Here is a 23,116-nt window from a genome sequence, read left to right on the forward strand (position 1 = left end):
GAAGTAGGCACCGGTTTCTGGACTTTGGTTGGAAAGTTTGCTTCCCTCTTGGTCTCACGTATAAAGCTTTTCTAGGTCATGGTTGACTGCTGCTGTGTGTGTCCGTGTTTCTAACCATTTCCTGACACATTCAAAACTGTGTGTGAACGGGCAAGTGCGAGCACCTGTTCTAACATGGGATTAGTTAACTGCAGGACATCATGTTGGAATTGTTTATCTGGGGCTGATTGAATGATCATATCTCGCACCATGTCATATGTGGCTGATAAAATTCTACCTGTGCCAAAACAACGTGGCAGTGCTGCTGGTTTTATGCATTGCCTACGCACACATTTCATCAAAAGTTAATGCTGTAGGCTTTGTCAGCAGTGCTAATTGACCCAGCAGTTCATAAGTTTGAGGCTTGCATTACCAAAGAGAAAAAGTGATTTGATGGTGTCAGCATCTCCTACCTTGGAGGCTGTGAAGTGTTGGGAAATAGGTTTTTAATATGAATCCCATTCCCCATTGGCTTCCTCACACAAAGGAAAAGATAGTGGTTGCGCCTCCTGTAACAGGGCTTCAGTCATCATGATTTGCATTTGAGCTGTAATCACTTTGTAGGTCTGTGCTTGTGCCTTCATCGGTTCCTTTTCCTGTGCCGTTATCTATTGGAGGATCATTTGAACCATATGAGTTGAATCCATTATTAGACTGCCACTTTCTGTGTTATGACTGAAAGAACATAGAAGTAGTTCCTGACACATCTTTATTCCTCACACCACAAAAATAGAAGTCCAATTCATAAGCCAAAGTCCATTCTGACAAACAGTGTCTGGATAGTCTGACCAAGCATAGACAGTGAAGATCGAAACTTTTGGTCTCTGATTTCGGTAGTAGCATAGCACAGTGAAGGGAGGTGAACTGGCTGTAGCAGCATGTGAGTGCTCATTTAAATAAGGGCAGTCTTAACATTTGCGCCTGTGTGTGTGTGTGTGTGTGTGTGGTGGTGGCTGAAGGTGAGATCCGCTTCCTGGCTGAGATGTTTCACACTTTATCGCCCATACCGAAGATGGCCTCTGTGGCCAGCCAGTGAATCTTCCCAACATTCTGTGCCTAGTGTTGTTGTTGTTGTTGTTAATCTCTTTGTCAGATCAGCCAAAGTAGAAGTAGCTAGATAAAGTTCCTTGCTTGGTCTGTCTTGCTTCTCGTATATGGCTGTGATGTCAAATAGCATTCAGTGCACATTCAATAGCTGCCAGCTAGCTGTAGTAAGAATGTAGAGCCAGAAGTGTCCTGGGGAGGGAACCATCAACAGCTCCTATGATGTGCAGCTCTGGGTGCAGGGATAGTGTCACCAAACGGTGCCAGTGGCCATCTCTGACGGCAGTCCCTCCGCCAAGGGTGGTTCCTGATGCTACTCGATAGCAGGCTGGCTGATGGGAGATGGCTCCTGGAGGTCAGCGAATAGTTGTCAGATCCTGTAGGTGCTTCACATGGGGATTGGAATTTCCCACTGAAAACAAAAGATAGTGTAATTTCAGAGGAGACATGGTGTTGTTGGGGGTGATAGGATTATGGATGTGGAGGCGAGGTGGAAGGGGCTGAGGCAGAAGAGAAGCTGTACACCAGTCATTGTACTGGGGGTGAGATCATCAGATCTGTTGAAGGATGTCACCACGGTATAGGCAGAGCTGATTGGAGTCGCAGATGACTTCTCGGTCCCCCACCTAGATGGTGAAAACCTCCGCCCTTGCTGACGAATGGTGGCGGCTGGAAACTAGGGTGCCTTTTGTCCAAACCCCGAAGCCCACACTGTTGTTTCTGGCTGGTATATGCTGGATGGCAGTACTGGCGAATGGTTGGTCTGCAACACCACCAGATGATGGCATTTGTAAAGGACACATTGACCTGTACTCTTTCAAAAACAGAAGCAGCGCATCTTTGGTTGACTGTTCTTCCATGTATTTTTTTCTTTTGGGTTTTAAAAATGCATACTAGTTTCTCCACCTCCCCATTAGTGTGGTGGAAGAGGAGAGACCAAATGTGTCAGATCCAATGATGAGTGCAGAAATCCTTGGAAGCTTGGCTCCAGAAGTGTGGCCCATTGTCAGAAACTAGAGTGTGAGGGAGACCCTCAAAATAACTTTGCAAATGGCATTGATCATTTGTTCTGACATGATAGACCGACAGTTGACAATGTAAGGGACATGAGAATATGCATCAATTGTGATTAGCCCCATTGATGTTGAGAAACGGCCCTGCTAGATTAATGTGGACTCATTCCCATGGTGGGTGTAGCTGCCAGCCATGGGGCGAACATCTGACACCAGGCTGCTTGACGCATTACAGTGACAGCATATTTGTATCATACTCTCGACGTCCTAGCATATCCCCGGACTGTAGGCAAAACTGCAGGCTACAGCATTTTTTCTGGCAGCTCCCCATTGTCCTTGATGGAGCATTTTCAGCGTGCACTGTCAAGCGTTGGTGGGATTATGACTTATGATTGACATTGCTCAGTATTTGCCTCTTTGTAGCATCGACTCTGGCGATCCTCGTAAGATGTACTTTTGTACTACTCAGAGTATGGAATTTGCTTCAGTGTCCTTGTCGATTAATTCACTGGTGAGTGGAAAATTATTTAAGGTCAATTGCAAGTTATTTAAGGTCATTTGCAAGTCGTCATCAAGTTGAAAAATCTTGTGTTCGTCTTGATCAAAATTGGGGTCAGTTGCAATAAATCATCGGCATTGGCATTGGTGAAGGTATTCCTGAAGCATTTGCATAGTGATATTGGGATACCTCTGGAGGCCATGAGGAGTTTTGTCCAGAATCTTGGCGGCCACATTGAACAGTGTGACCAGCAGCTTGTGGTCAGTGATATGTTGAAAGGTATTTTTGTATAGATATATATTGTGGTGTCACCGCCAGACACCACACTTGCTAGGTGGCAGCCTTTAAATCGTCCGCGGTACGTTAGTATACGTCGGACCCGCGTGTCGCCACTATCAGTGATTGCAGACCGAGCACCGCCACACGGCAGGTCTAGAGACACTTCCTAGCACTCGCCCAGTTGTACAGCCGACTTTTATAGCGATGGTTCACTGACAAATTACGCTCTCATTTGCCGAGACGATAGTTAGCATAGCCTTCAGCTACGTCATTTGCTACGACCTAGCAAGGCACCATTACCATTTACTATCGATGCTGTAAAACATGTACCGTCAAGAGCGATGTTCACCAATTATGGATTAAAGTTAAGTATTCTACCAGTTACCTCCTCTTTTGCCAGTCTCATTTCCTTGTCCTGTTCCAGACCTCACGCCAGCCTGCGTGAGCTTAAACGCGTGCCTTTTGGCTTCCTGTCATAGTGGATTGGCTGTCTTGCCAGTCCACAACATATGATTTTCTTTTTCCTGCAAACACAATTTCCAATGCTTCTTTCTGTATTTGCGAACAACTCTGCTTTGTGTAAGAATGATTTCAGGTGTGCTGCAGGGGAGTGTCATAGGACCGTTGCTATTCACAATATACATAAGTGACCTTGTGGATGACATCGGAAGTTCACTGAGACTTTTTGTGGATGATGCTGTGGTATATCGAGAGGTTGTAACAATAGAAAATTGTACTGAAATACAGGAGGATCTGCAGCGAGTTGACGCATGGTGCAGGGAATGGCAATTGAATCTCAATGTAGACAAGTGTAATGTGCTGCGAATACATAGAAAGAAAGATCCCTTATCATTTAGCTACAATATAGCAGGTCAGCAACTGGAAGCAGTTAATTCCATAAATTATCTGGGAGTACGCATTAGGATTGATCTAAAATGGAATGGTCATATAAAGTTGATCGTCGGTAAATCAGATGCCAGACTGAGATTCATTGGAAGAATCCTAAGGAAATGCAATCCGAAAGCAAAGGAAGTAGATTGTTGGCCCACTGCTTGAATACTGCTCAGCAGTGTGGGATCCGTACCAGATAGGGTTGATAGAAGAGATAGAGAAGATCCAACGGAGAGCAGCGCGCTTCGTTACAGGATCATTTAGTAATCGCAAAAGCGTTACGGAGATGATAGATAAACTCCAGTGGAAGACTCTGCAGGAGAGACGCGCAGTAGCTCGGTACAGGCTTTTGTTGAATTTTCGAGAACATACCTTCACCGAGGAGTCAAGCAGTATATTGCTCCCTCCTACGTATATCTCGCGAAAAGACCATGAGGATAAAATCAGAGAGATTAGAGCTCACACAGAGGCATATCGACAATCCTTCTTTCCACGAACAATACGAGAGTGGAATAGGAGGGAGAACCAGTAGAGGTACTCATGGTACCCTCCGCCACACACCGTCAGGTGGCTTGCGGAGTATGGATGTGGATGTAGATGTAGATTTAATAACTTGGACACAAAAGTGGTGAGCTGTTCTGATCCGTTCAAATTTTTGTGGCCCAATACTGCTCCCATGCCGTGGTCTGATATGTCGGCATCTCCTAAGAGTGGTTTCCCTGGCTGATAACGGACCAGACATGGTGTGGACTGTAATTGTAGTTTCACTGTCTGGCATACGTGTTCACATTGATCAGACGAGATGAATGCAGTGCCTTTTTTACACAGCTGTTTACATTGGCCTTATGGCGTATGCCACAGATCACAGGAACTTGCGGTAGTATGATACTTGCCCTAAGGTGGCCTGGGAAGTGCAGCTGTAGCTTTTATTTGTTCACAGGTGCAGATAATGTGGCTCAAGTATTCAATCTGTGATTTGAAAAAGTTGCACTTCAGTAAGTTGCAGCCTAGCCCATTTACCTGCAGAACCTGGAACAAGGTTTCAAAGTTCATTAAGTTTTCTTCCAGTGTGGATCTAGTCATGATAATGTCCAAATAGTGTATGCACGATGGCACGTTCTGAACCAGCTGCTCCAAAACACGCTGGAAGATCATCAGTGGGCTGATGGGCTGATAATGCCAAAGACCAATCTTTTAAATTTGAAGAGGCTCTGCAGGTATTTACCACTAGAATTTTTGCGAGACCTGTTCCCATAACCCTCCTGACCTCAGTCTTCATTTGTCATTGTTCTCACCCATCCAGCCCCTTCCCTGTTCCCATTGCAGCATTACACAGCTCTCATTCTACGATCGCACCCAGTCTTTTACTTCCCTCCTTTTCCTCTAACACCCCCCTCCCACCACCACCACCACCACCACCACCACCACCACCACCTCTCCCCCACCTCCGTCTAACCTCCTGTCTGCACCTAGCTGCCCCACTCTCCACCTCGTCCCTGCGCGCTCCCAGCAGCACTTCACCGTCCCTGACCCCTACTCTGCTACCCCTCCCCTTCACCGACCCAGCCTTCTCCTTACCCCCACACGGTTGACTCTCCCATAATGCCCTGCTGTTTGCAGTCTGGCTCTAGCTGCCAGAGACTGTGGTCATGTGTGCGTTAGTTGTTTGTGTGAGAATGTGTGTGTGCTTGTGTGTATCTTGTCTACTTTCAACAAAGGACTTGTTGACCGAAAGCTAACTTTCCGGCAGTCCTTTTGTTGCGCTTTTCTCAGACTCGGCATCTCCACTTATGGTGAGTAGCAACTATCCTAACATATATTGTTACGTTCCATCCTGGATTTTTCATTGTTAGACTCTTACGTTTAGCCATCACAAAATGGTATTTTCTAAGCCTGTGGACATCAGTTGCCCACACCCTATATGACTAGTTAGGAAACTTCGTGCACTGATAAAATTCTGCCCATGCCAAAACAACATGATAGTGCTGCTTTTAATATGCGCCGAGGACTGTACAAATTTCATCAAAAGTTAATGCTCTAGTCTCTCTCAACAGTACTAATTTACCATGCAGTTTTTACATTTGAAGCATGCACCATGAGAGAAAAAGTGAATCGATGGTGTCGGGATCTCTTACCTTAAAAGCTGCAATGCGCTGGCAGATATTTTTCTCATACAAATCCCATTCCTTGATGGCTTTGTCATATGAAGGAAAAGGCAGTGGTTGCATCTGCCATTGCTGTAGCTGGGCTTCCGTCGTCATTGAACTGTGACTGCCTTGTATGTCTGAACTGTTAATTTTCCTGTGCATGCCTACACTTAACGGCAGAGTGCAGCAGGGTTTGTTTAGAGCTGTCAGTGCTAACAAACAGTAACACTGTGTGGAATAACAACAAAAATCACCGTGGGATGTATGACGAATATATCTGTTAAGACGGTGTGGCATTAATGTGCCACAGCAGCAGATGAGTGAGTGATGAGAGTGCCTTTGCTAACAGCGTAATATCACCTGCAGTGCCTCTCCTGGACTTGTGACCAGATTAGTTGGACTGTAAATGAATGGAAGACTGTGGCCGGGTAGGTGAGTCCCAATTTAAGTTGCTAAGAGCTGACGGTAGGATTTGAGTGTGGCGCAGACCCCATGAAGCCACGAACCAAAGTTGCCAACAAGGCACTGCACAAGTTGGTGGTTGCTCGCTAAAGGTTTAGGCTATGATTACATGGAATACGCTATGGTCCAACTGAACTGATCATTGACTGGAAATAGTTATGTTTGGCTATATGGAGACCATTGGCAGCCATTCTACATCTACATTTATACTCCACAAGCCACCCAATGGTGTGTGGTGGAAGGCACTTTACGTGCCACTGTCACGTATGGTTTCCAGTCACGTATGGTTTACGGGAAGAACGACTGCCAGAAAGCCTCTGTGCGCGCTCGAATCTCTCTAATTTTACATTTGTGATCTCCTCGGGAGGTATAAGTAGGGGGAAGCAATATATTCCATACCTCATCCAGAAACGAACCATCTCGAAATCCGGGCAGTAAGCTACACCGCGATGCAGAGCGCCTCTCTTGCAGAGTCTGCCACTTGAGTTTGCTAACCATCTCCGTAACGCTATCACGCTTACCAAATAACCCTGTGATGAAAAGCGCCGCTCTTCTTTGGATCTTCTCTACCTCCTCCGTCAACCCGACCTGGCACGGATCCCACACTAATGAGCAATACTCAAGTATAGGTCGAATGAGTGTTTTGTAAGCAACCTCCTTTGTTGATGGACTACATTTTCTAAGGACTCTCTCAATGAATCTCAACCTGGCACGTGCCGTACCAATAATTAATTTTATATGATCATTCCACTTCGAATCATTCCATACGCATACTGCCACATATTTTACAGAAGTAACTGCTACCAGTGTTTCTTCCACTATCATATAATCATACAATAAAGGATCCTTCTTTCTATGTATTTACAATACATTACATTTGTCTATGTTAAGGGTCAGTTGCCACTCCCTGCACCAAGTGCCTATCCTCTGCAGATCTTCCTGCATTTCGCTGCAATTTTCTATTGCTGCAACTTCTCTGTATACTACAGCATCATCCGCAAAAAGCCGCATGGAACTTCCGACACCATCTACCAGGTAATTTATATATATTGTGAAAAGCAATGGTCCCATAAGACTCCCCTGTGGCACGCCAGTGGTTACTTTAATGTCTGTAGATGTCTCTCCATTGAGAACAACATGCTGTGTTCTGTTTGCTAAAACCTCTTCAATCCAGCCAAACAGCTGGTCTGATATTCTGTGGGCTCTTACTTTATCAGGCGACAGTGCGGAACTGTATCAAATGCCTTCCGGAAGTCAAGGAAAATGGCATCTACCTGGGAGCCTGTATCTAATATTTTCTGGGTCTCATGAACAAATAAAGTGAATTGGGTCTCACACGATCTCTGTTTCCAGAATCCATGTTGATTCCTACAGAGTAGATTCTGGGTTTCCAGAAATGACATGATACGTGAGCAAAAAACATGTTCTAAAATTCTACAACAGATTGGTGTCAGAGATATAGGCCTATAGTTTTGCACATCTGTTTGACAACCCTGCTTGAAAACTGGAACTACCTGTGCTCTTTTCCAATCATTTGTAACCTTCCGCTCCTCTAGAGACCTGCGGTACACGGCTGTTAGAAGGGGAGCAACTTTTTTCACGTACTCTGTGTAGAATCGAATTGGTATCCTGTCAGATCCAGTGGACTTTCCTCTGTTGAGTGATTTCAGTTGCTTTCTATCCCTTGGACACTTATTTCGATGTCAGCCATTTTTTCTTTTATGTGGGAATTTAGAGAAGAAACTGCAGTGCGGTCTTCCTCAGCTTTACGCATGTCATCCTCTGTTTCAATGCCATTATCATCCCAGAGTGTCTAGATATGCTGTTTTGATCCACTTACTGCTTTAACGTAAGACCAAAACTTCCTAGAATTATCTGTCAAGTCGGTACTTAGAATTTTACTTTCGAATTCACTGAACGCTTCATGCATAGCCCTCCTTATGCCAACTTTGACATTGTTTAGCTTCTGTTTGTCTGAGAGGTTTTGGCTGCGTTTAAATTTGCGGTGAAGCTCTCTTTGCTTTCGCAGTGGTTTCCTAACTTTGTTGTTGAACCACAGTGGGTTTTTCCTGTCCCTCACAGTTTTACTCGGCACGTACCTGTGTAAAATGCATTTTATGATTGCGTTGAACTTTTTCCATAAACATTCAACATTGTCAGTGTTGGAACAGAAATTTTGGTTTTGATATGTTAGGTAGTCTGAAATCTGCCTCCTATTACTCTTGCTAAACAGATAAACCTTCCTCCGTTTTTTAATATTCCTATTTACTTCCATATTCAGGGATGCTGCAATGGCCTTTTGATCACTGATTCCGTGTTCTGCGCTTACAGAGTCGAAAAGTTTGGGTCTGTTTGTTATAAGTAGGTCGAAGATGTTATCTCCACGAGTCGGTTCTCTGCTTAATTGCTTGAGGTAATTTTCGGATAGTGCATTCAGTATAATGTCACTCGATGCTCTGTCCCTACCCCCCTCCTAAACATCTGAGTGTCCCAGTCTATATCTGGTAAATTGAAATCTCCATCTAAGACTATAACATGCTGAGGAAATTTATGTGAAATGTATTCCAGATTTTCTCTCCGTTGTTCTGCCACTAATGCTGCTGAGTCGGGAGGTCGGTAAAAGGAGCCAATTATTAACCTAGCTCGGTTGTTGAGTGTAACCTCCACCCATAATAATTCACAGGAACTATCCACTTCTACTTCACTACAGGATAAACTACTACTAACAGCGACAAACACGTCACCACCGGATGCGTGCAGTCTATCCTTTCTGAACACCATCTGTGCCTTTGTAAAAATTTCGGCAGAATTTATCTCTGGCTTCAGCCAGCTTTCTGTACCTATAACGATTTCAGCTTCGGTGCTTTCTATCAGCGCTTGAAGTTCCGGTACTTTACCAATGCAGCTTCGACAGTTCACAATTACAATACCGATTGCTGCTTGGTCCCCGCATGTCCTGACTTTGCTCCACACCCTTTGAGGCTGTTGCCTTTTCTGTACTTGCCCGAGGGTATCTAACCTAAAAAACCGCCCAGTCCATGCCACACAACCCCTGCTACCCGTGTAGCCCCACTGCTGTGTGTAGTGGACTCCTGACCTATCCAGCGGAACTCGAAACCCCACCACTCTATGGCACCAGTTGAGGAATCTGCAGCCCACACAGTCGCAGAACCGTCTCGGCCTCTGATTCAGACCCTCTGCTCGGCTCTGTACCATAGGTTCGCAGTCAGTCCTGTCGACGATGCTGCAGATGCTGAGCTCTGCTTTCATCCCACTAGCAAGACTGGCAGTCTTCGCCAAATCAGATAGCCGCTGGAAGCCAGAAAGGATTTCCTCTGATCCATAGCGACACACATCATTGGTGCCGACATGAGCGACCACCTGCAGCTGGGTGCATCCTGTACCCTTCAGGGCATCTGGAAGGACCCTTTCTACATATGGAATTAACCCCCCCCCCTTCCACCCTTTCCCTTCCCCCCCCCCCCCTCCCGGTATGCACACGGAGTGCACATTGGTTTTCTTCCCCTCCCTTGCAGCCATATCCCTAAGGGGCCCCATTATGCGCCTGATGTTGGAGCTCCCAACGACCAGTAAGCCCCCCCTCTGCGACTGCCCGGATTTTGCAGACTGAGGGGCAACCTCTGGAACAAGACAAGCAGCCATGTCTGGCCGAAGATCATTATCAGCCGGAGACAGAGCCTGAAACCAGTTCGTCGGACAAACTGCAGAGACCTTCCGTTCAGCCCTCCAGAATGTCTTTCGCCCCCTGCCACACCTCAAGACAACCTCCCACTCTACCACAGGTTAGGGGTCAGCCTCAATGTAGGCAGTATCCCGGGCAGCCACAGCTGTAGTCTGATTGGGGGATGCGTGGTCCCGAGCTGGCCGTACCCGATAAACCCCCGTCTGGACCCCCACAGTGATGCCCGTTGACAACAGTCTCAAGCTGTGAGACCGAAGCCAACACTGCCTGAAGCTGGGAGTGATGGGATGCCAACTCAGCCCACATCCGAACACAGCAGTTGCAGTCCCTATCCATGCTAAATACTGTTGTGCAAAGAACGTCTGAACTAATCTACAGAGAGCACAGACAATTTGACACAAAATTTAAACGGTGATCACCATTCATAGACTTCATGTTCCCAAACAACAGTATCATGTCACTGGGCTACAATTGTTAGTAATTAGTATGAAGTACATTCTTGACAATTAGAGCAAATGATTCAGCCATCTTTGATCACCCAGCATGAATCCCATCGAAAATTTACCAAATTTTGTGGGCTAGATGATGCTACAGATTATAAGATTGACCTCAATTTTTAAGCAGTTTGTTAAAAGAATAACATTTTTACCATTTTTATTATTAGATTCCAAAGCCAGCATTGGCCTCAATTTTTAAGCAGTTTGTTAAAAGAATAACATTTTTACCATTTTTATTGTTAGATTCCAAAGCCAGCATAAAAAAAAATGCTTAGTTTATAAAACTGAACTGACCTTTAAAATCCGTGAAACTAGGTGTCTGAACTTTCTTCTTCTTCTTCTTCTTCTTCTTCTTCTTCTTCTTCTTCGTCACTTTAGTGGCGTGCTGCCCAGGTGTGCACTGCCATTGCTGGTCTTATGCTCATATATGTTTGTTTTATGTGGGTGTGACCTCTCGTGTCATGAGTGGCCCAACTGCCCCACATTTATGTTCCCATCATTAAGTGGTGGCACCTAAAGGTGAAGCATTAGGCTTCAAAGGCGTCAAAACTGGTCATGCAATACGTTAAGAAATTGCTGGCAACCCTTAAGTGAAATTTTTATTCTATAAATGTGTTCCTCAGTCGCAGATGTTCGCGTGATCAAATATTTTGCTTTAAAGTAATATTTATGAAGTGTACTATGTAAATATTTAAATGTATGAAGTGTATTATTTATAATTTTAAAAATGTATGCATAGAAATCACTTTTCTACCTGTACATATATAAATTGACCTCTCCAGTGTGTTATGCATAAGCTGCTTTTGTATGCAACAGGACCAAAAAAATTTACAACACAGTTGAAACAATATAAGAGCAATATAGTTATAAGGAAACATTCTAGAGGAGGCTTTTATTCTGTGATGCATGTTTACTTGCAAGTAATTGTCTGACCAAATTAGTCGTTCAGTAAAGATTATGTCCTCTAGCAGCTAATGGTGGTCCAATATGAAACTATTTCAATATTTTGAAGCAGTGCAGCTCTGTCTCAGTACAATACTGGTACTGTGGTTTATAATTCATTGTTTGAAGTTAATATCTGGCTGTGATGGATTGCAGTCTAGCAGAAATGACAAACTGGATCCAAAATAGGAGGGGAATAGGGGGAGGAGGTTAGTAGAAATGTTCTCTTTTTTCATCGAGCTGTGCTAATGTAAGCAGTGGCATTTTTCTTTATTTTCTTGCTTTATGGAACTGGAATGCAATCATCTCACGAATAAATTAATTACACAAGAGGTCACATGATTTATGTATACCATATTTTGTAATAAAATAATGATTGTATGCTTTTAAAATTAACTACTAGCAGCAGTTTAATCTGTAACATATTTGTGTAAAATAGGAATCTTTTACCCTTAATGTACCACTATTTGCAGGCTTATAGTGGTACCATATACCCTTGAAGGAAACAAGCTCAGAGTATTGGCTGAATTATGTAATGGCTCTTTTAAACTTGAACATATAACAGTACCTGCAGAGACGTGTCATCAGTACAGAATTTCATATATTCATCCTACATACAGATCTGCCATCTTAACTAGCATGGGCATACTCATATGAATTACTTAGACTCTGTTGTGGAATTTAATACTGCAGTGGTCTTGAAACATATGGATTTGTTGCCCTTCTACTGGAACTTAACAGTTTCTTAAATCATGTTAATTGGAGCAACTTGCTTTGAACCGATCCTCTTTGGTCTTGCAGGAGTTGTATTTGAACCTCATGGAGCATCTGGGATACTTTTTCACTCATTCTAAAATAAGAAAAGAAAACAACACACAGTGTTTAACGCAAAGCAAAGCAAAGCATTTGGTAATGTCTACTGCAAATGCTTGCTGAGATTCACAGTACCATAAATGAGGTAGTGTAGGACATACATCTTCTGGTATCTAAGAGAACCACAATTCAGAAACCCCCATAAAACTGCCACATTATGTCTGCATCATACCAAAGATTTTATGTTTGGAGCAGTCGTGACTTATGGGTCAAGGAATTTTAATGTTGTAGGAAGATGATGCATTAGAATCCCACGTAGTATGTCTGATGCACTTCTCTTTTGCTCAGCTCTTTTCATTTTTATGCAATATGCTTTCTTCAAAATTGTATTGTGTGGTTTAATTGAAGTCGTGATATGTCATAAAAAGCAGTGGAAGAGAGCAAAAGAACTCTTTGTTCAGATGAGTGAAAGTACAAAGAAGCCAATACATCAATGGTTATTCCAGGGGACTCAGGTTTCTGTAGATGGGTTGAAAATAATGTGTGAAACTTAGAGAGTATGTTCACATATAGTTTGTTATATTGGGACTGAAGGAGGGTTCTTGAGGTTGTTGGAGGCAGAGTAAGTCAGTGATGGTGGAACTGGAAGAAACTGGTTAGATGTTGTGGGAGACGAAAGACAATAATGGGTTCTTGGGCTTTCAGAGTTGGGACTAATATCTGGATACCATCCTCAGATGATGTTGCAGCTGCTATTCAAACTGTAGAAGAGCAAGGGCCTCATTCTCAGACATGGGATGCAGGAAGTTATTTTCCAAGTTATTGGGTTTTGCAAAAGGAGTCGAGGCAATTAAATAAGGTCTAGGTTAATCAGTACCGTGGAAAAATTTTAAATGTCACAAATACTGTGTGGGCTTTAATAGTGTAATTATGCATGACTAAAAAGTTGAAGCAGGGAATGGAAAAAGGTATAGATATTTGTGGAAAGATCACTGGCATCAGAAGTAGAGATTATTATGGTTGGGAGTAGTTATTCCACTGCCAGGAGGGAATGCTGCCAAAGATTGTCCATCTCAAGCCAGCTGCAGCACCATCTTCATTAAATTTAAATTCATCATTTATTAATAATTTAGCAATAGTGCTCTAAAGGGTTGGCCATTAAACTGACTGTTCTTGTATCAAAACTGATTCATAAAAAAGAAGTAAACAAAAAATCCATGGCTGTGGATTAAATTAATTGATGAAATACCGAAAGCAGCCAGGGGCTGGTTGCCTATGTTTCAAGTAATGACTGTAAGTTTCACTGTTAAAAATGCTTTGGTTGTGCACATCAACATTTGCAGGTACCTAATAGTCTTCAAGTGCTTGCTGTAATTTGTAGATTCAATCTATGTAATCTGTAATATGGTACTATTCACAGATTTGATGAGTAATGAGTGATTTTTTTTTCAGTTTTTAGTGCAGACTATGACAAAACTAGGCTGGGATGTAGAAACTGATAAGTTCAAAGCAAATACGCCTGTATTTGGCTCTCTTACGTTTGAAAATGTAATCGCAAGATTGAATCCGAGTGCTCACAGTTTCTTGACTTTAGCATGCCATTATGATTCAAAATATTTTCGTGAAGGAGAATTTTTGGGAGCCACAGATTCAGCCGTACCATGTGCGATGATGATAAATTTGGCATATACCATGCAGAAACAATTATCAAAACTAAAAGATGAGGTAAGTTTGATATTGAAGTGCAAAGCACTATGTAAATGCTGTTGATGTCAATCTCTTTATTCTCCAATTTTTCCAGGTTCTATAAAAATATTTAAACAAAAAAGCTTTGTTTATCTACGTTGTGTTACAGGGTTTTAGTTTTCATCTTCATTTCTGTGTGATAATACCAGTAAAAAATAAATTTTATATGAAACTTGCTGTAATAAGCTAGGCTAGATTTGATTATTATTTGCAGTTAATATTGTCATTGCCTCTTCAGTGTGGGTTATATTGATACTGGAAATCTTTCATTGTCACAGTGCTGCCATTTTTATAGTTTTGATGTAAAAATGACAGCACAACTCTCTCTCTCTCTCTCTCTCTCTCTCTCCATTGAGGTCATTTTAGAATAACTTACGTAATTGTGATTATAAGAGCTCTTACACATAAGGTGACCAAATGAGTTTTAGTGCATGTCCTTTGTCCCTCTATGTCCTCCACCCTAGTGCTTTTAGGGTGGAGGTTTTATTGTGTTGCAGAGTGGCTGGCTTTTCCTTTTTATTTATGTGGTCATCCAGCCACTGTAATCTGCTTCCTTGTTTAACTCTATTCTAACTGTTTCTTGCATCTCTCTGTTGTTTTCTTCTCCTCTTTTGTTCCTTTTAGTGTTCATTGCCTTTCCTTCGTTCTTGTGGTCTTTCTTTTTTTGTGTTACATGTCTCGTCTGTTTTATTCTCACACTTGAGGCTTGAGGCATTGTTTTATTAGGAACAAGGGACTAATGACCTCATAGTTTGGTCCCTTTCCCCCTCTTTTAAACCAACCAATCAACCATAAGGTGACCAAAATTTGTTATTTTGCATCGAATAAACAAACAGATAAGTCCTACTCGCTTATTGTGTTAGCTTTGTATTATGATGGTAACTTTAGATAGCTGCGGAATGTGCAGTGAATGTTGAAGTGATTTAATGAAAGTATTATGGTTATGAGATAGTAAAATTCCTCAGAAAATGGTATGTTTAAATGACTTACGGATGCTGGTGAGCAGATACTCAGTGATTGCACAATTTTTGGTAAGGTACTTTATGTCACTGTTGTTCAAGCATTGTGGATGAGAAGTTTGCTGTTTGAGAGTACATAATCCCTCAAGGGTTTTTGGTAACAACAAGGCACATTCAAAAGTAGGTGGAACATTCACACATTTCATTATTCTCTCCCTCTTCTGGTTAGTATTTCCCATATGTTCCTTTCTTTGCCACTCTGTGGAGAACCTCCCCATTCCATATCTTATCCTTTGCGTAATTTTCAACATCCTTCTAAGGCACCACATCTTACATGCTTCGATTTTCTTCTTTCCTGATTTTCACACTCTCCATGATTCACTGCCAAGCAATGCTGTACTTCAAACACACCTTCTCAGAAATTTCTTCCTCAAATTATGGCAGGTGTTTGCTACTAGCAGACTTCTTTTGATTAGGAATGCCCTCTTTGCCTGTGCTTATCTGCTTTTTAGGTTTGCCTTGCTTTATCTGCCATGTGTCACCATCTTCCATGGTTTCAGAATTCCTTGACTTTTTATGTTAAGTTTACCACTAATCTCATTTCTGATACTCCTCAGTACTCACATCTTTCTACAGTTTATTCTCAGTTCATGTTCTGTACTCATTAGGTTGTTCACTCCATTGAACAGGTCCTGTAATTCTTATCCACTTTCACTAAGGACGGCAGTGTCATCAGGGAATCTTATCATTGATATCCTTTTACCACGTATTTTAAATCCCACTCTTGAACTTTCATTTCCAACAATGGAAACTCCAGAATGGAATAATGGCAGTATTATGGAAAAGATAGTGGAGACGTTGAATCATAGATCAGCACAACAAAATGACTGTCAAACAAGTAAAACACACACACACAACCACACAAAGAAACCACAACCACTGTCTCTCGGTGTCGATGCCAGGCTGCAGAGAGCTGTGCATGATTGGAGAAGCAATTTGGGTGGTGGGGGTAAGGAGGAGTCTATGGTGGGCAGGGTGTGGGATAGCTGGGTAGGATGGGAGACACTAAAATGCTGCTTGTGGGAGCATGCATACAGGGACAAGGTGGAGGGAGGGTAGGTCAGCTAGGTGCAGTTGTGTGGTTAGACAGTGGTCAGGGCCATGGGGTGCGAGGGGAGGGAGGGGGAGGGGGGCCAGCGGAAAAGGAGAGAAGTAAAAATACTTTGGGTTTGTTGGTGGGTTAGAGGGCTGCATAGTGGTGGAGTGGAATCAGGGAAGGGGATAGGTGGGTGATGGACAGTGAATAACAAAGTTTGAGGCCAGGAGGTTATGGGAACGTAGGATATATATTGCAGCGAGAGTTCCAACTTAATGCAATTCAGAAAAGCTGGTGTTGGTAGGAAGGGTCCAGATGGCACACTGTCAAGAACACTGTGCTGGTAGGTGTGCTCAGCAACTGGGCGGTCCAGCTGTTTCTAGGCCACAGTTTGTCGGTGGCTATCTGCGCTGACAGACAGCTTGTTGGTAGTCATGCCAACATAGATCGCATCACAGTGGTTGCAGCTTAGCTTTTAGTTCACATGACTGGTTTCACGGGCAGTTGTGCCTTTGGTAGGATCGCTGATGCCTGTGGTGGTGGGAGGATATATGGGACAGGTCTTGCATCTAAGTCTATTACAGCATATGAGCCATGAGGCAAGAGGTTGGGAGCAGGGGTTATGTAGGAATGGTCAATAATATTGTGTAGGTTTGGTGGGCGGCCAGATACCACTGTGGGAGAGGTGGAGAGAACATTGGGTAGGACATTCCTCATTTCGTGGCACAAAGAGAGGTAGTCAAAATCTTGGCAGAGAATGTGAATTGCTCCAGTCCTGGGTGGTACTGAGACGCAAGGGGAATGCTTTGCAGCCAAACGTTGGGACTTGGAGAGGTGGGGGGGTGACTGGAGAGATGAGGTGTGCAAGATCTGTTTCTGTACAAGGTTGGGAGGGTAATTATCATTTGTGAAGGCCTCAGTGAGACCCTTGGTATATTTAGAGAGAGACTGCTCATCACTGCAGATGTGATGGCCGTGGGTGGTTAGGCTGCATGGGAGGGGCTTCTTGGTGTGGAATGGGTGGAAGCTGTCGAAGTGGAGGTGTTGTTGGTGGTTGGTGGGTTTGATATGGACGAAGGTACTAATGTAGCCATCTTTTAGGTGGAGTTCAACATTGAGGAAGGTGGCTTCTGAGTTGAAGGACCAGGTGAAGCGAATGGGGAGATGATGTTCTGAAGGAATGTGAATAGGGTAGTGTGTCCTCACCCTCAATCCATTTCACGAAGATATCATCAGCGAATTTCAACCATGTGAGTGGCTTGGGATTCTGGGTGGTTAGAAAGGTTTCCTGTAGAAGGCCCCATGAGTAGGTTGGCATAGGGTGGTGCCATGTGGGTGACCATTGCTGTATCCCAGATTTGTTTAAGGGTTGTGCCTTCAAAAGGGGAGTAATTGTGGATGAGAATATAATCAGTCATGGTGACCAGGAAGGAGGTTGTAGTTTTGGAAATGGTCAGTCATTGGGAAAGATAGTGTTTGATTGTGGCTAGGCTGTGGGCATTAGGGAGGTTAGTGTAAAGGAAGGTGGCACCCTGTGGTAAAGGAAAAGGAACTGTGGAGAGTTAGTTGAGAAAATGGTTTGTATCCTTTGTATGGGAGTGTAGATTACGGGTAATAGGCTGAAGATGTTGGTATAAGAGAGCAGAGGTTCTCTCAGTGAGGGCACAGTAACCGGCAACAATGGGACACCCTGGGTGATTGGGTTTATGAAATTTAGGAAGCAGGTGGAAGGTAGAAGTGCGGGGATTGGTAGAGGTGAGGGGGTGGAGAGAGAGAGAGAGAGAGAGAGAGAGAGAGAGAGAGAGAGAGATAATCTGAGGAGGGGTTGTGAGATGGGCCTAAGAATCTGTGGAGAGACTAATGATCCTGGTGGATTTCTGGAATGGGGTCACTATGGCAGGGTTTTGTAGATGGATGAATCTGACACTGGGCAGAGTCCTTGTCCCAGGTAATCCTTGTGGTTCAAAAAAGTGGTGGAGCCTCTGTCAGTAGGTAGGATTATAAAATTGGGATCAGTGTTTAGGTAGTGGATTGTGGTTCTTTCTGTGGTTGTAAGGTTGGCTTGCATGTTGAGGGATTTGGGGGATGATGGTGAGACAAGGTCGAAAGTTACGAAATTCCGGAAAGTTAACAGGGAGTGATTTGGGTGCGTTGAGAATGGATCAGGGTTAGATGGAGGAGTGAACCAAGTCAGGCAGGGTTCAGCATTGGTGTTCAGTTGAATCTGATTGCCAGGGTGTAGGGACAGGGAGAAAGAGTCTTCAGCAAGACCTGCATGATTGAATTTGGGAGTGGGGCTGAAGGTGAGGCCTTTGTAAAGGACTGATACTTCTGAGGGGTTAAGGCTTTTGAAGGAAAGGTTTTGGATTCTGTATGGTAGTGAGAAGGAAGCTCTTGAGTGTGAGGTAAATGTAGTAGTTCTGTGGGGCAGGGTTTATCAAGTATGAGAGGGGTGGGAGAGATATGGAGGTTGATGTAGAGATGGTGGATAATGGTAGACCAAAGTGGGACAAGAGGTGAACAGATGGGAGAGGTTTTTCCCTCTTCATTGCTATATCGATGTATATGTAGGGGCAAAAGACTACATCCTTGTTGTACACTCTTTTTTTAATCTGAATACTCCATCATTGTTAATCCATTCTTATTGTTCCCTCTTGGTTCTTATACATATTATACAGTATCTGCCTTTCCCTGTAGCTTACTTCTATTTTTCTCTGAATTTTGACATCTTGCACCACTTCACATTGTCGAATGTCATTTCTGACTTGAACAATGTGTCTTGATTTTCCTGCGAATCCTATGAATGTGTCATGATTTTTATTAAATCTTTTCTTCCATTATCAGTCTCGTTGACAGAACTGTTTTCTGATGGCTTACCTTCACAAAATCCAAGCTGATAGTCATCTTACAGAGCTCAGTTTTCATTTGCATTCATCTATATATTATTATGGCCAGCAACTTGGATTGCATGAACCATCAAGCTGATTATGCAAGAGTTCTCACATTTACCGGCTCTTGCTACTTTTGGGATTATGTGGACGATGTTTTTTCCAGGTCTGTTATTGACTCATTTCCATTTAAGAATTCCTCTACGCCACAGAAGGAGTTTTAAGAAAAAACAACTTTAGCCTGCACTTGAAAACACTGTTTCTATCTGGCAGTTATTTTGCTTTCATGCATAGATTGTCAGAGTGTATAGTTACATATATCATCCTATTCTGTGCATAAATTAGTTTCAGTAGTGGGTAGAGCAGTTCATTTTTCATCCTATTTTTGGTTCGTGACTGTATCTGTTACTCTCAAGTTTGTATCGATTGATAACATTATCTTTATCATTCTGTAGATGTGCTGTGAGGCTCTGTTTGATATTCTCAATTTAGTAAAATAATTTGTGGATAGATTAACAGTTAATTACCTAAATAAACACACCATGAGTGCAACCAGAGTGAGCTCACTGGTACCATAGGCAAGTATTCAGTGATTTGTTATCTGTACTCATTAAATATTTACATTTTATCAAGAACTTCCTGTTTTGCTGTGTTAATAAAATTTGGAGTAATATTGACATGAGAAAATATAGAAAGGTTATTGTGAACAACATGGCATGGAGTAGAAAAATAGAAGGGTGGTATGAGTGCAACAGAGGGCATGGGAAAACATCTCCTCAACACTTGTTCCTCTTCCTTCCCATCTTGTGATGCACCGCAGTGCCGCTCCCCCCAGGGGCCTGTAATCTACCCCCTACTTCCATCTATAGTCCACATTACACAAAAGACTTTCATGAAGACTTGAGAGGAGCGAAGATTCCAATAATCATTCTAGTTTACTTAGCTTGTCATGTTGAGATGGCTCCAGTTCTTCTTGTCTAAGGGTCTGAATCTTGAGGCTGAAAATGTCACATCTGGTCCTCGTGTTTGGATTGAACTAAATAAATTTGAACATTAATGTTGCAGCATTTTTTTACGTAGATATATTGTCTCACATATTAGTATTCGTACAGTATGGTCTAATCTAGTGTACTCTTTAAATCTCTTTCAGTATTGCAATGAATAAGGTTTAAGTGTCTGTTAATGTCATGTAAAAATGAATAATAAAGTACTATAGAAAATGTTGCAGTATTTTTTTACGTAGATGTATTGTCTCACATATTAGTATATCATACAGTATTTTGATTTTTCACGTTAATGAAGCCGAAATTACATTGTTCGCACAAAAATTCAAAAATAAATCTGATCACGTGATAGGCATGCTTACCATTCTCCTACACTGCAGAAATAACAATATTCCAAAGGATTTACAGTTTTTCTTAACAAGTGAATTCCTAATAATTTTGGTTATTATTTCATAAATGAATCCAGAAATAAACATAGTAACCACTACATTGTTGCACAATTAATAATAAAATTTTAAGTGTGCCAATAATTTGTGATTTCAAATGTTTCTAAAAAAAATAATTTTAACTATACATCTGAACTAGTACTTATCGATTATAACATCGAAACTAAAATATTCCACAAAGCAACACTTTCTATATAAAAAAAAGCTTGAAATATAACATACTACATATAAATTTATACAAAAGTTTTCAGAAAAGCAAGTGAGATAATATTGATCTGACGAGAATATGAAAAATAATATTGGTATTGGTAACTGCTGTTGAGGAAAAGTAACGCTAGAGGAGGATGTCCTCTTACAACATCCCCCTCACGTAATATGGAAACAGTGTGTTCACAGTATTTTGTGACCTGCTATAAGGTTTGCCAAATGGCGTACATAATTATGCCAAAATATAGAATACAGATTTTCAAAGTTAAATTCCGAAATTACAAGAAAATTCTAGGTTGTATGATCATCACTTCCCTATGAACATAAGTATAGGTTAGCTTATGAAATACTGCAAAAGTTATACATGGAAATATATAGCATCTAATAAATTTCTGATTACAACAGATAGAGCTTTTCTTGCGTACAATTTGTCTATAGTCCAAATAAGTGTGAAACCTGAATAGAAAAATTAACATATGGTAACAAGTTCCAAAATTATGGACAAAATTCACATTAAGTTGCTATAACATAGCTTCGTACAGTATGGTCTAATCTAGTGTAATCTTTAAATCTCTTTCAGTATTGCAATGAATAAGGTTTAAGTGTCTGTTAATGTCATGTAAAAATGAATAATAAAGTACTATAGAAAAATGTTACCATAACAACCTAATGTAAATGAACATACGACAAGTACCATCATAAAGTACAATTCAGATGTATAGAAGTATCAGATACATAAAATATTATAGAAAAAGTAAGAAAATATCTACTATACAAGTCATAATCTATACATATATGAGGACATGACATTCAAATTTTCAGATCTATGGAACATTCTGTCCAAAAACAAATGATACAAAGACAAAACTATGACATTACAACATTAAACTATAGAAATAAGTGCAGAGGCAATGTAAAGTACTAGAATTACAAATTGCAAGTTTACATACAGGGTTATTACAAAAGATTAAAGCGATTTCACAGTTCTACAATAACTTTATTATTTGAGATATTTTCACAATGCTTTGCACACACATACAAAAACTCAAAAAGTTTTTTTAGGCATTCACAAATGTTCGATATGTGCCCCTTTAGTGATTCGGCAGACATCAAGCTGATAATCAAGTTCCTCCCACACTCGGCGCAGCATGTCCCCATCAATGAGTTCGAAAGCATCGTTGATGCGAGCTCGCAGTTCTGGCACGTTTCTTGGTAGAGGAGGTTTAAGCACTGAATCTTTCACATAACCCCACAGAAAGAAATCGCATAGGGTTAAGTCGGGAGAGCGTGGAGGCCATGACATGAATTGCTGATCATGATCTCCACCAAGACCGATCCATCGGTTTTCCAATCTCCTGTTTAAGAAATGCCGAACGTCATGATGGAAGTGCGGTGGAGCACCATCCTGTTGAAAGATGAAGTCGGCGCTGTCAGTCTCCAGTTGTGGCATGAGCCAATTTTCCAGCATGTCCAGATACACGTGTCCTGTAACGTTTTTTTCGCAGAAGAAAAAGGGGCCGTAAACTTTAAACTGTGAGATTGCACAAAACACGTTAACTTTTGGTGAATTGCGAATTTGCTGCACGAATGCGTGAGGATTCTCTAGCGCCCAGATTCGCACATTGTGTCTGTTCACTTCACCATTAAGAAAAAATGTTGCTTCATCACTGAAAACAAGTTTCGCACTGAACGCATCCTCTTCCATGAGCTGTTGCAACCGCTCCGAAAATTCAAAGCATTTGACTTTGTCATCGGGTGTCAGGGCTTGTAGCAATTGTAAACGGTAAGGCTTCTGCTTTAGCCTTTTCCGTAAGATTTTCCAAACCGTTGGCTGTGGTACGTTTAGCTCCCTGCTTGCTTTATTCGTCGACTTCCGCGGGCTATGTGTGAAACTTGCCCGCACGCATTCAACCGATTCTTCGTTCACTGCAGGCCGACCCGTTGATTTCCCCTTACAGAGGCATCCAGAAGCTTTAAACTGCGCATACCATTGCCGAATGGAGTTAGCAGTTGGTGGATCTTTGTTGAACTTCGTCCTGAAGTGTCGTTGCACTGTTATGACTGACTGATGTGAGTGCATTTCAAGCACGACATACGCTTTCTCGGCTCCTGTCGCCATTTTGTCTCACTGCGCTCTCGAGCGCTCTGGCGGCAGAAACCTGAAGTGCGGCTTCAGCCGAACAAAACTTTGAGTTTTTCCACGTATCTGTAGTGTCTCGTGACCATACGTCAATGAATGGAGCTACAGTGAATGTATGAAATCGCTTCAATCATTTGTAATAGCCCTGTATATAACGTCACACGTTCAGAATCACCAATAGAGAAGAAAAAAAATGCAGAGCCTAAGTGTACGATGAGTGAGCCGACTCGAAAAACTCAGAAATACGAGTACTGACCAGAAGAATATATTCAGTCACAAGTAGACATATAGCACAAAATCA

General features: G+C 42.1%; 1 protein-coding gene across 2 annotated transcripts in view; it reads left to right on the forward strand.

Moving 5' to 3' along the window:
* LOC126163149 (glutaminyl-peptide cyclotransferase-like) overlaps positions 1-23,116 on the forward strand; it is an 86,834-nt gene that overhangs the window by 15,825 nt on the left and 47,893 nt on the right. For both annotated transcript variants that reach the window (XM_049920079.1, XM_049920080.1), the window contains exon 3: positions 13,782-14,054. In XM_049920079.1, the coding sequence (XP_049776036.1) occupies positions 13,782-14,054 (273 nt within the window). The remainder of the gene's footprint in view (positions 1-13,781; positions 14,055-23,116) is intronic.

This window comes from Schistocerca cancellata, chromosome 2 (genome assembly GCF_023864275.1).
Source record: "Schistocerca cancellata isolate TAMUIC-IGC-003103 chromosome 2, iqSchCanc2.1, whole genome shotgun sequence".
Taxonomy (NCBI): Eukaryota; Metazoa; Arthropoda; class Insecta; order Orthoptera; family Acrididae; genus Schistocerca; species Schistocerca cancellata.